This window comes from Alosa alosa, chromosome 17 (assembly GCF_017589495.1).
Source record: "Alosa alosa isolate M-15738 ecotype Scorff River chromosome 17, AALO_Geno_1.1, whole genome shotgun sequence".
Classification (NCBI taxonomy): domain Eukaryota; kingdom Metazoa; phylum Chordata; class Actinopteri; order Clupeiformes; family Clupeidae; genus Alosa; species Alosa alosa.
Window position 1 is genome coordinate 1,142,523 of NC_063205.1, and position 12,500 is coordinate 1,155,022.

General features: G+C 49.1%; 1 protein-coding gene across 1 annotated transcript in view; it reads left to right on the plus strand.

The window, feature by feature from the left end:
* Positions 1-12,500, plus strand: part of ptpn12 (protein tyrosine phosphatase non-receptor type 12) — a 50,160-nt gene that overhangs the window by 35,017 nt on the left and 2,643 nt on the right. The window contains 6 exon segments of the mRNA XM_048268747.1: positions 2,891-3,023; positions 3,058-3,168; positions 3,170-3,225; positions 3,227-3,678; positions 7,397-7,468; positions 12,317-12,399. Coding sequence (XP_048124704.1) covers positions 2,891-3,023; positions 3,058-3,168; positions 3,170-3,225; positions 3,227-3,678; positions 7,397-7,468; positions 12,317-12,399 — 907 coding nt within the window.

Genomic DNA, 12,500 nt, shown 5'->3' on the forward strand with positions numbered 1-12,500 from the left:
CCACACGCATAATAAATAAATATACACACACCGCTCTAAACTACCTTCGTGATAATGCGCAGGTATTAAGTATACACACATATACACACACACACACACACACTGGGCTTCTTTAAAATCCACTCCTGTGAGTACGCAGGTAAGCACACACATACACACACCGCTTCCCTTAAATCACCTCGCAGATACGCAGGTCAAGCACGACACACACAATACACACACACACATGGCCACCGCTTTAAACTACCTTGCGATACGCTAGTATTAATAATACACACACACATTATACACACACACACACACATTACACACATTACCGCTTCTAAACTACCTCCTGTATACGCAGGTATTACACACATATTACATTACACACATCACTTCTAAATCCACCTCCGGGTGATAATGCGTGAGTATATCACACGCGACACACACGCATTACACAATATACACACACCGCTTTAAACTACTCACACGCGATACGCAGGTCGTTACACACACGCACACGCATATTACACACACAATATACAATACAACACTTTAAATCTCACCCGCATACGCAGGTCACACACACACGCACGCACACACACACACAACACACACACACAACATACACACACAACATACACACTACGCTTCTAAACTACCTTCGCGAGCACGCAGGTCACACACACGCATTAATGCATAATAATAAATATACACACACCACCCTTAAACTACCTCTACATAACGCAGGTCACACACACACGCATTACTCCATGCCACAGCATACACACACTCACTTAAACTACCTCGCATACGCAGGTCATACACGCATTACCGCATAATGCGACAAATACACACAATAATACAAATATACAATACACTAATTTCTAAAACGTACTATTTATACGCAGAGGCTGCGGCTACACACACACACACACACACACGCATATACACACACAATATACACACACTACCTCTTAAAACTAATTCTCCTCCTCAACCAAGATAATGCGAGGTACATTACAGCCACACACACACACACACACACATTACTCGCTCTCTAAACCATACTTCAAGATATTTAGGTCACACGCGACACACGCGACACACAATATACACACACCGCTTCTAAAACTACTCACGTGATAGCAGGTCACACACACACACGCGACACGCGACACACACACACAACATAGTACACACACTAATTCCCTTTAAACTACCTTCGCATACGCAGGGTCACACACACACACACACACACGCATCGCTATTACACACACACAAGATACACACACAAATATACACTCCGTTTCTAAACTACCTCAGATAATGCGAGGTCAGCATATTAATAACACGCATTACCATTGACACAACATACAATAATACTACTCTCTCTAAAAACTACCTCTAATATACGCAGGAAAAGTCATTATTAATAATGCGACACGCATTAATATAGTATACACACATCACTCTCTCTAAACTACCTCAAGATACGTTAGGTCAACACACACACACACGATGCCATACATTATTAATAATAGCCACACATTATATTGGCTGACACACATAACATACAATAATAATTAGCCTCTAAACTTACGCATATGAGGTCACATACACAATATTACGCACATGTTACTACATAACATACACACACTACCTCTAAACTAGCCTCAAGATATGAGAATACAATATATTATTACGATGCATAAGACATAATATACTAATACCACTTAAAACTACCACGGAGTATGCTAGGTACATTATTGACACACTAATACCTCACTAGCGCATATGAAGTATATACACACACTCCCATCTCCAACCCCACACGTGACACAAGAGGTAATCACAAGAATCTACCAAAGAAGACATACCTACTGCACTGAAAGATGAAGAGTAGTGTGCTAGGGCAGTTTGTCCTAACCTGTGTGTGTGTCTCTGTGTGTCTGTGTCCAGGTGTGTGTCTCCCCTGTGTCCAGTGTGTGTCTCTCAGGCTGTGTGTGTGTGTGTCTCGGCTGTGTGTGTGTGTCTCTGTGGCTGTGTGTGTGTGTGTCTCAGGCTGTGTGTGTGTGTGTCCTGTGGCTGTGTGTGTGTGTGTCCTGTGGCCGTGTGTGTGTGTGTGTGTCCTGTGGCTGTGTGTGTGTGTGTGCCCCTGTATTGCTTCAGGTGTCTCTGTGTCTCTGTGTGTCCTGTGTCTCTGTGTCTCTGTGTCTTGTGTCTGTGTGTCTGTGTGTGTGTGTCTGTGTCTGTGTGTGTGTGAGCGTGTGTGTGTGTGTGTGTCTGTGTAAGCGAGATCTGGACTCTGCTGATGGGAAAGTCACCTATCTAGCACACAAACCACTCTTCCCTCCATGACTCCTTGCATTGTGTGTGTGTGTACGCTGCAAAAAATACTGCAAGTGTATGTGTTTGTGCCATTACTGTAATGGTGTGTGTGTGTGCACGTGCACGCGCCATTCATGTAGGTGTGTGTGCGTTGCCAGTAGTGCTCTTCGCTGTCTCCTGATATATAGCTCAGCTCTAGCTGTGACCTCAGCAGTGTAATGACATCACAGCTCTAGCCATGACCTCAGCAGTGTAATGACATCACAAATGAAATGCGGACCTCAGCAGTGTAATGATAGCAGCAGAAGAGGCGGAGAGACTCTACAGCAGAGACTGATGTCTCCCTCTCTCTCTCTCTCTCTCTCTCTCTCTCTCTGTGTGTGACTGTGGTCTCTCTGTGATTTTGGTATTCTTGGTGTGAAGTTATTTACAGAGATGAGCTGTGGGAGTGGCTGTGGGACACATGTTTCATGGATGAACAGACACACACACACACTCACACACACACAGGGCAAATGTCTTACTTAACTAGAAAATGGTCCTAAAATAACGTGTGAGCTTCTCTTTGTCCCCCCAGTGGCCAGACAGAGGGGGACGTGCGCGAGGAGATCCTGCAGCCGCCCGAGCCACGTCCAGTCCCGCCGATCCTGACGCCATCGCCTCCCGGCCCCATCCCCACCGCCACCAACGCCTCTCCGCCAACGCATCAAGTACCACCTCCTGGGCAAGCCTCGCTGCACGCAGCTCGCCAATCGCCAATCACAGAGCCCCGAGGAGGAGAGGAGGGCGGAGCCGGACCAGGCAGAGCCCACTAGCCCCTCCCCCGAGTGCGGCTGCGGAGCTAAGCTGAGCATCGGTGATCAAGAAGGTTCCGCTGCAGGAGGGCCCGGTCAGCTTTGCACCGGCCGCCTCTGGGGTCAGGGGTCAGCGCTGGGGGCGTGCTGCAGAGAAGCCACGCCTTCAAGGCACGGGGCTCCTCCCCTGGCAACAGCAGCCCTGCCCCTAGCAACAACACCTCCAGCTCCACCCTGTCGGAGGACGATGGTCCCGCCCCTCCGCGCCCAAACCACCTCCCATTGGTGGAGAGGGAGAAGGGGGGACATGCCCCCTGGGCACAGTCTAGCCCCACCCCTGAGCAAACACACACACTCTCCAACACACACACACACACACACACACACCCCGTGGCCTTGAGCTTCACCAACCCCCTGCACTCCGCCCACTCAGACACTGAGGCCGACGCCTCCTCCCCGCCCCACTCCGCTGTCTCCACGGCAACCGGCTCTGTGTCGCCCGCCCCGCCAGGTGATGCACGCCGGGTCAACTCCCTCTCTATCGCCGGCCAATCAGCAACCACGCAATCAAGTACGTCTGAGCACACAGCCAATCAGCATCCAGACACACGCGATGACGACGCACAATAACAATATACACGCACCGGGTACGGCCTGAGCACACAGCCAATTCAGGCATAGCTCCAGACATTGCCAAGATTAATATTGCCATGCACACTCATACACATGGGCACATGCACACTAAAGTTCTCAACGGGCCTAAAATGACAACCCGACCTGACCCGGACTATGTAACCCGACACATCAACATGGATTATTCCGTTCAACTCGGGTCCGGAGGTCCGACGTGAAACATAATGCTTGACTGTTAAACCCTGACGCATTGGTGAAGATTCAACACATTAGCATGACGATTTACTTAAAACCATTTCTTCTTCTTCATATCGCGGACGGAAGAACCATGTCAACTTTGGATGCGAGCACAATAACTTATTTTGTAAATTTGACCAAACTAGTTTCGAATTAGTTTCTCCCAGATTTCATCAGCACCTTGCATTTTAAGCATTGCACATAACCTGTAGAATTTCCATCAGAATCCAGCACCACTCCAAACACTTTCCAGTCTCTGATTTCCACCTGTAGTAGCAACGGTGGAATTCATACCCGCGGTAAAGCTTCATTTTCACCAACCTATCTTCCATAGCGTAATAACAGCGAAGGCCAGGTCTGCCCCCGCCTCTCCATGATGCACGCTAACGCAGCAGCCAGACTTTCTTTACGGTGAACAGCAGCTGGCGAATTTTTTTTTTCACTGAGCAGAAAAGATTAAGCCTGAGGTCTGATCCACCCAGTCATTTGCTTATATATTTACGCCTGAACCCGCCTATTATTATATTTACAACCAACCCGCCTATTATTATATTCACGTCTCAAACCCGCGGTCCTTGGCTGGTTTGTCGGGTCGACCCGAGAACTCTATCGCGCATTACGCACGCTATACAGCACACGCACGCGACACACACACACATTATTAAAACACACACACGCCTATGTACACGCGGGACATTAGTGTGTTTTTGTTTGTCCATGAGAATAACTGTGTGTGTGTGTGCGCAAGCGGTGTGTAAATGTCTCTACCAAGGTTCCAGTGGCTTGGTGTTCTGAGATCTTTCAGCATGTAGCACTGTGGAATTGAATACCCCAGTTGATTGCGGACGGAGTCGCCCTGTATGTGATTACCGGCGGGAGCCGAGCTTGTGGGGGCCTTGCATGACGGTCAAGGAGCCGAGCTTAAAGCGCCCTTGCATGTGATTGGTAAGCCTGGCTTGCAGTGAAGTCATTCACAGCCAGTCATACGTATGACTTGAAGACAGATCCGCAATTTGGATGATGTTGGACTACCCTGGCATGGGATTGATGATCGGCAGCTGCCTTGGCGTGGGTGATTGAGGCCAACCTCTCGTGATTGGGTACTGATGTGTGTGCACCCAGTTCTTCTCCCGCCTACCTCCTGCCTCCCCACCTCCAAGGTGTGTGTGTGTGTGTGAGAAATGGTGATAATGGGAGTGTGTGTGTGTGTGTGTAAGAGAAAGAGAGATGATTATGATAATGGGAGTGTGTGTGTGTGTGTGTTTGTTTGTGTGTGTGTATGTGTGTGTGTGTATGTGCAAGTCCCTCCGCATCTGCTCTATGGCTGCTTGCACCTCATCTGGGCTGCATACATGGCAAAGGCAAAAAAAGAGGGAGAAATGTCGGACATCCGCTCGTAAAGGGCCGCGCTTGGTGTGTGTGTGAAGCGCCGGGCCGCGCTTTGGTGTGTGTGCTCGGCCGCGCTTGCGTGTGTGCCCGGGCCGCGCTTGGTGTGTGTGCTCGGGCCGCGCTTGGTGTGTGTGTGCCCGGCCGCGCTTTGGTGTGTGTGTGCTCGCCGCGCTTGGTGTGTGTGTGTGCTCGGGCCGCGCTGGTGTGTGTGCTCGGGCCGCGCTTTGGTGTGTGTGTGCTCGGCCGCGCTTGCGTGTGTGTGCCCGGGCCGCGCTTGGTGTGTGTGCTCGGGCCGCGCTTGGTGTGTGTGCTCGGCCGCGCTTGCGTGTGTGTGTGTGCTCGGGCCAAGCAGTGTGTGTGTGTGTGCTCGGGCTGCGTTTGGTGTGTGTGTGCTCGGGCTGCGTTTGGTGTTTGGTGTTTGGTGTGTGAAGCGCTCGGGCTGCGTTTGGTGTTTGGTGTGTGAAGCGCCTGGCCGCGCTTGCGTGTGTGTGTGTGTGTGTGTGCTCAAGGCGCTGGTGTGTGTGTGTGAAGCGCCTGGCTGGCAAGCGAGGGGTAAAGGCGGGGCTGCGCTTGGTGTGTGTGCTCGGCCATGCTTGGTGTGTGTGTGCCCGGGCCGCGCTTGGTGTGTGTGTGTGAGAAATGGTGATAATGGGAGTGTGTGTGTGTGTGCCTGGCCAAGGCTGGTGTGTGTGCTCGGGCTGCGTTTGGTGTGTGTGCTCGGGCTGCGTTTGGTGTGTGTGCTCGGCCATGCTTGGTGTGTGTGTGTGAAGCCTGGCTGGCGCTTTGGTGTTTGGTGTGTGAAGCGCCTGGCCGCGCTTGGTGTGTGTGTGAAGCGCCTGGCCGCGCTTGGTGTTTGGTGTGAAGCGCCACAAGTGCTTGGTGTGTGTGAAGCGCCGGGCCGCGCTTTGGTGTGTGTGTGAAGCGCCGGCTGTGTGTGTGTGTGAAGCGCTCGGGCTGCGTTTGGTGTTTGGTGTTTGGTGTGTGTGTGTGTGTGCTCGGGCTGCGTTTGGTGTTTGGTGTTTGGTGTGTGTGTGTGTGTGTGCTCGGGCTGCGTTTGGCGTGTGTGTGTGTGTGTGTGTGTGTGTGTGTGTGGAAGTGCTCGGGCTGCGTTTGGTGTTTGGTGTTTGGTGTGTGTGTGTGTGAAGCGCTGTGTTTGGTGTTTGGTGTGTGTGAAGCGCTCGGGCTGCGTTTGGTGTGTGTGTGCTCGGGCTGCGTTTGGTGTTTGGTGTGTGTGAAGCGCTCGGGCTGCGTTTGGCGTTTGGTGTGTGTGTGTGTGCTCGGGCTGCGTTTGGTGTGTGTGAAGCGCTCGGGCTGCGTTTGGTGTTTGGTGTTTGGTGTGTGAAGCGCTCGGGCTGCGTTTGGTGTTTGGTGTGAAGCGCTCGGGCTGTGTGTGTGTGTGTGTGTGTGTGTGTGTGAAGCGCTCGGGCTGTGTTTGGTGTGTGTGTGTGTGTGTGAAGCGCCGGCTGCGTTTGGTGTGTGTGTGTGTGTGTGAAGCGCCTGGCTGGCGCTTTGGTGTGTGTGTGAAGCGCTCGGGCTGCGTTTGGCTTTTGTGTGTGTGTGTGTGTGTGTGTGTGTGTGTGTGTGTGTGTGTGTGTGCGTTTGGTGTGTGTGTGTGTGTGTGTGAAGCGCTCGGGCTGCGTTTGGTGTGTGTGTGTGTGTGTGAAGCGCTCGGGCTGCGTTTGGTGTTTGGTGTTTGGTGTGTGTGAAGCGCTCGGGCTGCGTTTGGTGTTTGGTGTTTGGTGTGTGTGCGGGGCTGTGTTTGGTGTGTGTGTGCGGGGCTGTGTGTTTGTGTGTGTGTGTGTGAAGCGCTCGGGCTGCGTTTGGTGTGTGGTGTTTGGTGTGGGTGTGTGTGTGTGTGTTTGGTGTGTGTGAAGCGCTCGGGCTGCGTTTGGCTTTTGGTGTGTGTGTGTGTGTGTGTGTGTGTGTGTAGCGCCTGGGTCAATGCTTTGGCTTTTTAAGGCTCTGCAGTCACTGCCCGCCTCCCGCCTCCGGTTGTTCTCAGAGTAATGCTGGTGCTGTTGTTGCCCCAGACAGTGACCCGAGCGAGGAGTCGCCCCCTCCTCTCCCAGAGCGGACCCCCGCATCCTTCCTCTTGCCCTCAGGTGTGTTCCGCATCCCCCCTCCCACCCCTCACCAGCAGGGGGCAACACTGTCTGCATCTCAGTTCAGTCAGAACCACCAGAGGAAAATGCTCCAGCCTCCATATACCTTCCAGTCGCTACATACCACAGCTACATTAGCATAGCTACAAGAGCCCCTTTATACCATTAGCATAGCCACAAGAGCCCCTTTATACCACAGCTACATTAGCATAGCTACAAGAGCCCCTTTATACCATTAGCATAGCTACAAGAGCCCCTTTATACCATTAGCATAGCTACAAGAGCCCCTTTATACCACAGCTACATTAGCATAGCCACAAGAGCCCCTTTATACCACAGCTACATTAGCATAGCTACAAGAGCCCCTTTATACCATTAGCATAGCTACAAGAGCCCCTTTATACCATTAGCATAGCTACAAGAGCCCCTTTATACCACAGCTACATTAGCATAGCTACAAGAGCCCCTTTATACCACAGCTACATTAGCATAGCTACAAGAGCCCCTTTATACCATTAGCATAGCTACAAGAGCCCCTTTATACCATTAGCATAGCCACAAGAGCCCCTTTATACCACAGCTACATTAGCATAGCCACAAGAGCCCCTTTATACCACAGCTACATTAGCATAGCCACAAGAGCCCCTTTATACCACAGCTACATTAGCATAGCCACAAGAGCCCCTTTATACCACAGCTACATTAGCATAGCTACAAGAGCCCCTTTATACCATTAGCATAGCTACAAGAGCCCCTTTATACCACATTAGCATAGCCACAAGAGCCCCTTTATACCACAGCTACATTAGCATAGCCACAAGAGCCCCTTTATACCATTAGCATAGCTACAAGAGCCCCTTTATACCATTAGCATAGCTACAAGAGCCCCTTTATACCATTAGCATAGCTACAAGAGCCCCTTTATACCACAGCTACATTAGCCGCTATATACCACAGATACATTAGCCTCTATACACCACAGCTAAATTAGCCGATATACCAAGCTACATTAGCCGATATACCACAGGTACATCAGCCGTTATATACCAGTTACATTAGCCTCTACATACCACAGCTACATTAGCATAGCAACAAAAGCCCCTTTATACCACAGCTACATTAGCCACTATATACCACAGATACATTAGCCGCTACAAACAACAGCTACATTAGCATAGCTACAAAAGCCCCTTTATACCACAGCTACATTAGCCTCTACATACCATAGTTACATTAGCCTCTACATACCACAGATACATTAGCCGCTACAAACAACAGCTACATTAGCATAGCTACAAAAGCCCCTTTATACCACAGCTACATTAGCCTCTACATACCACAGCTACATTAGCCTCTACATACCACAGATACATTAGCCGCTACAAACCACAGCTACATTAGCATAGCTACAAGAGCCCCTTTATACCACAGATACATTAGCCGTTATATACCACAGCTACGTTAGCTGCTACATACCACAGCTACATTAGCAACTAAATACCACAGCTATGTTAGCAACTAAATACCACAGCTATGTTAGCCTTTACATACCACAGCTACATTTAGCAACTAAATACCACAGCTATGTTAGCCTCTACATACCACAGCTACATTTAGCAACTAAATACCACAGCTATGTTAGCCTCTACATACCACAGCAGTGCCAGTAATCCCTAGTCTCTATACCCTAGTTACCTTAGTTGTTCTAGTCTCTATACCATAGTTACCTTAGTTGTCCTAGTCCTTATACCCTAATTTTATACCCTAAGTTTCAAACCTACATTACTGGCAGAGATTTTATATCAGTCTAGGAGATTATGTATCTGAAAAACATGACTTGCCTTTTGGTGTGGCTCCAGGGAGCTGCCTTGGTCCCCTGCTATTTCTATATATGCTTCCCATTGGGAAACGCCATAAGTCAGCATAATTTAAATTTCCACAGCTACGCAGATGATACCCAATTGTATATTTCTGTGGAGCCAACTAACCCAGATGGCCTTTGCTCCTCACTGCATGCCTAACCTCCATTAATCAGTGCGGGATGAGAAAAATTTGAAACTAAATGATGACAAACAGAGGTACTTGGTTGGACCAAACTAAAGCCAGATATTATTCTTAGTAATCTGGGAATCCCATGCACAGGTCAAAGTCCTCAAAAGTAACAAGCCTTGGTGTCATCTTAGATGCAGAGTTAAGTTTTAAGCCCCATATCAGTAAAGTTACTCAGACACAGCCTATTTCCACTTGAGAAACATTGCCAAAGTGCTGCCCTTTAACTCAACAAGATGCAGAAAAACTAATTCACGCCTTTATCACTGGCAGGTGAGACTACTGCAATGCACTTTTCACTGGTCTTCCCAAAAACATCTAAAGAAATTGGCACTCATACAGAACTCTGCGGCTAGACTTAACTAAGACTAAGAAGAGAGAACACATCACCCCCTGTTACTGAACTGCACTGGCTCCCTATTTCCTATAGAATTGATTTTAAGGTTATGTTAATTACTTACAAAGCTCTGAATGGCATAGCACCTTCATATATCTCTGAGCTTTTAATATCTTATCAACCACAAAGGAAACTTTGATCATCCGACTTAATCTTTTAATCGCACTCCAAAGTGCTCCACAAACAAAGTGGAGAAGCTTCTGCATTTATCCATTATGCCCTTAAACTATGGAACACCCTGCCTCTGTACATCAAGCAGGCGTAGTTCAGTAAATATTTTAAAAATCTGAAAACATACCTGTACAGGAAAGCTTTTAGTTAACTCATCTTATCCTAGGAACTACTTTTTTCAGATTATTCCACATCTGCTACTATTTGAGGCTTAGCCAGAAGCAGATGGGCCTCCCTATTAAGTCAGGTGGTTCTGCCTGCTTCCTGAATATGGGAGTTTTTCCTTGCCACAGCTGCCATATGGCGCTTGTGGGGGTAAGGGTTAAGGCTGCCAGTCTTATGACGCCATTTTCTATATTTTGATATGTTGCTGAGTGGACTATAAACACCCCAGCAATGAAGAAAAGTGATTGATAATGACTGAATGACCCTATTATTGTGTTACATGCTTCCAAATGTAAAGCACTTTGAGCTGCATTCTGTGTATGAAAGCAAAGCATACAAATAAAGCTTATTATTATTACATATTATTACATATTATTATTATTATTATTATTAATTGCCCTAGTCTCTATCAGCAGTGCCAGTCTGCCCTAGTCTCTACACCCTAGTTGCCCTGTCTGCCCTAGTCTCTACACCCTAGTTGCCCTAGCTGCCCTAGTCTCTACACCCTAGTTGCCCTAGTCTCACCCTAGTCTCAACACCCTAGTTGCCCTAGCTGCCCTAGTCTCAACACCCTAGTTGCCCTAGCTGCCCTAGTCTCTACACCCTAGTTGCCCTAGCTGCCCTAGTCTCAACACCCTAGTTGCCCTAGCTGCCCTAGTCTCTACACCCTAGTTGCCCTAGCTGCCCTAGTCTCAACACCCTAGTTGCCCTTCTCTCAGCAGTGTCTGTGTCAGTGGGAATGAGATCCACATTTAACTGCAACAGCGATGAAAGTGTGTGTGTGGGCAGTGTGTGGGCAGTGTGTGTGTGGGCAGTGTGTGTGGTCTGTGTGTGTGTGGGCAGTGTGTGGGCCTGTGTGTGGGCAGTGTGTGTGGGCAGTGTGTGTGGGCAGTGTGTGTGTGGGCAGGTGTGTGTGGGCAGTGGGCAGTGTGTGTGGGCAGTGTGTGTGTGGGCAGTGTGTGTGGGCAGTGTGTGTGTGTGTGTGTGTGTGGGCAGTGTGTGGTCTGTGTGTGGGCAGTGTGGGTCTGTGTGTGGGCAGTGTGTGTGGGCAGTGTGTGTGGGCAGTGTGTGTGTGGGCAGTGTGTGTGGGCAGTGTGTGTGGGCAGTGTGGGCAGTGTGTGTGTGGGCAGTGTGTGTGTGGGCAGTGTGTGGGCAGTGTGTGTGGGCAGTGTGTGTGTGGTCTGTGTGTGTGGGCAGTGTGTGGGCAGTGTGTGTGTGGGCAGTGTGTGGTCTGTGTGTGTGGGCAGTGTGTGTGTGTGGGCAGTGTGTGTGGTCTGTGTGTGTGGGCAGTGTGTGTGGTCTGTGTGTGTGTGGGCAGAGTGTGTGGGCAGAGTGTGTGGGCAGAGTGTGGGTCTGTGTGTGTGGGTCTGTGTGTGTGGGCAGTGTGTGTGGGCCTGTGTGTGGGCAGTGTGTGTGGGTCTGTGTGTGGGCAGTGTGTGTGGGTCTGTGTGTGGCAGTGTGTGTGGGTCTGTGTGTACATATTTACGTCTGACCATGTGGAGGGGGGTGTGTGCCGCGGTGTAGTCTTCGTGATACACAGGTGTGTGTTGTATATCTGCTTAAAAACTATCAAGATTTCCATATAACCATTCAAATTATCCAAGGATATGTATCAACATACATTTGTGATAGAATTTTGACTAGATATTACGAAGAGGAATCACTGATTATGACGGACTCTTCTCTATTATTGTGTTACATGTTCTTCTCCATATTTCTGATATGTTGCTGATTGGATCATAAACGGCCACAACAACGAAGAGGAATGACTGATAATGACAGACGCTTCTCTATTATTGTGTTACGTGTGTGTGGGTCTGTGGAGGAATGACTGATAATGACTCTTCTCTATTATTGTGTTACATGCTCCAAATATAAAGCACTTTGAGCTGCACTGTGTGTATGAAAGGTGCTATATAAACAAAGCTTATTATTACATTACATATTACATATTATTATTATTGTTGTTATATTACAATGTGAGGTAATGCATTTAAGACGTGTGTGTGTAATGCTGCATATTTACATACGTGTGTGTGTGTGTGTGTGTGTGTTCTTCTCTCTAGACCCCACAGAGCCGTTGGGATCCGCTGGTTTGGCTCTATGGAGAAGCAGCCCAACTGACCAACACACACGCCACAGTCCTGAGGTACACACACACACACATGCCACAGTCCTGAGGTACACACACAAACACACACCACAGTCCTGAGGTGTACACACATAAACACACACACACACCACAGTCCT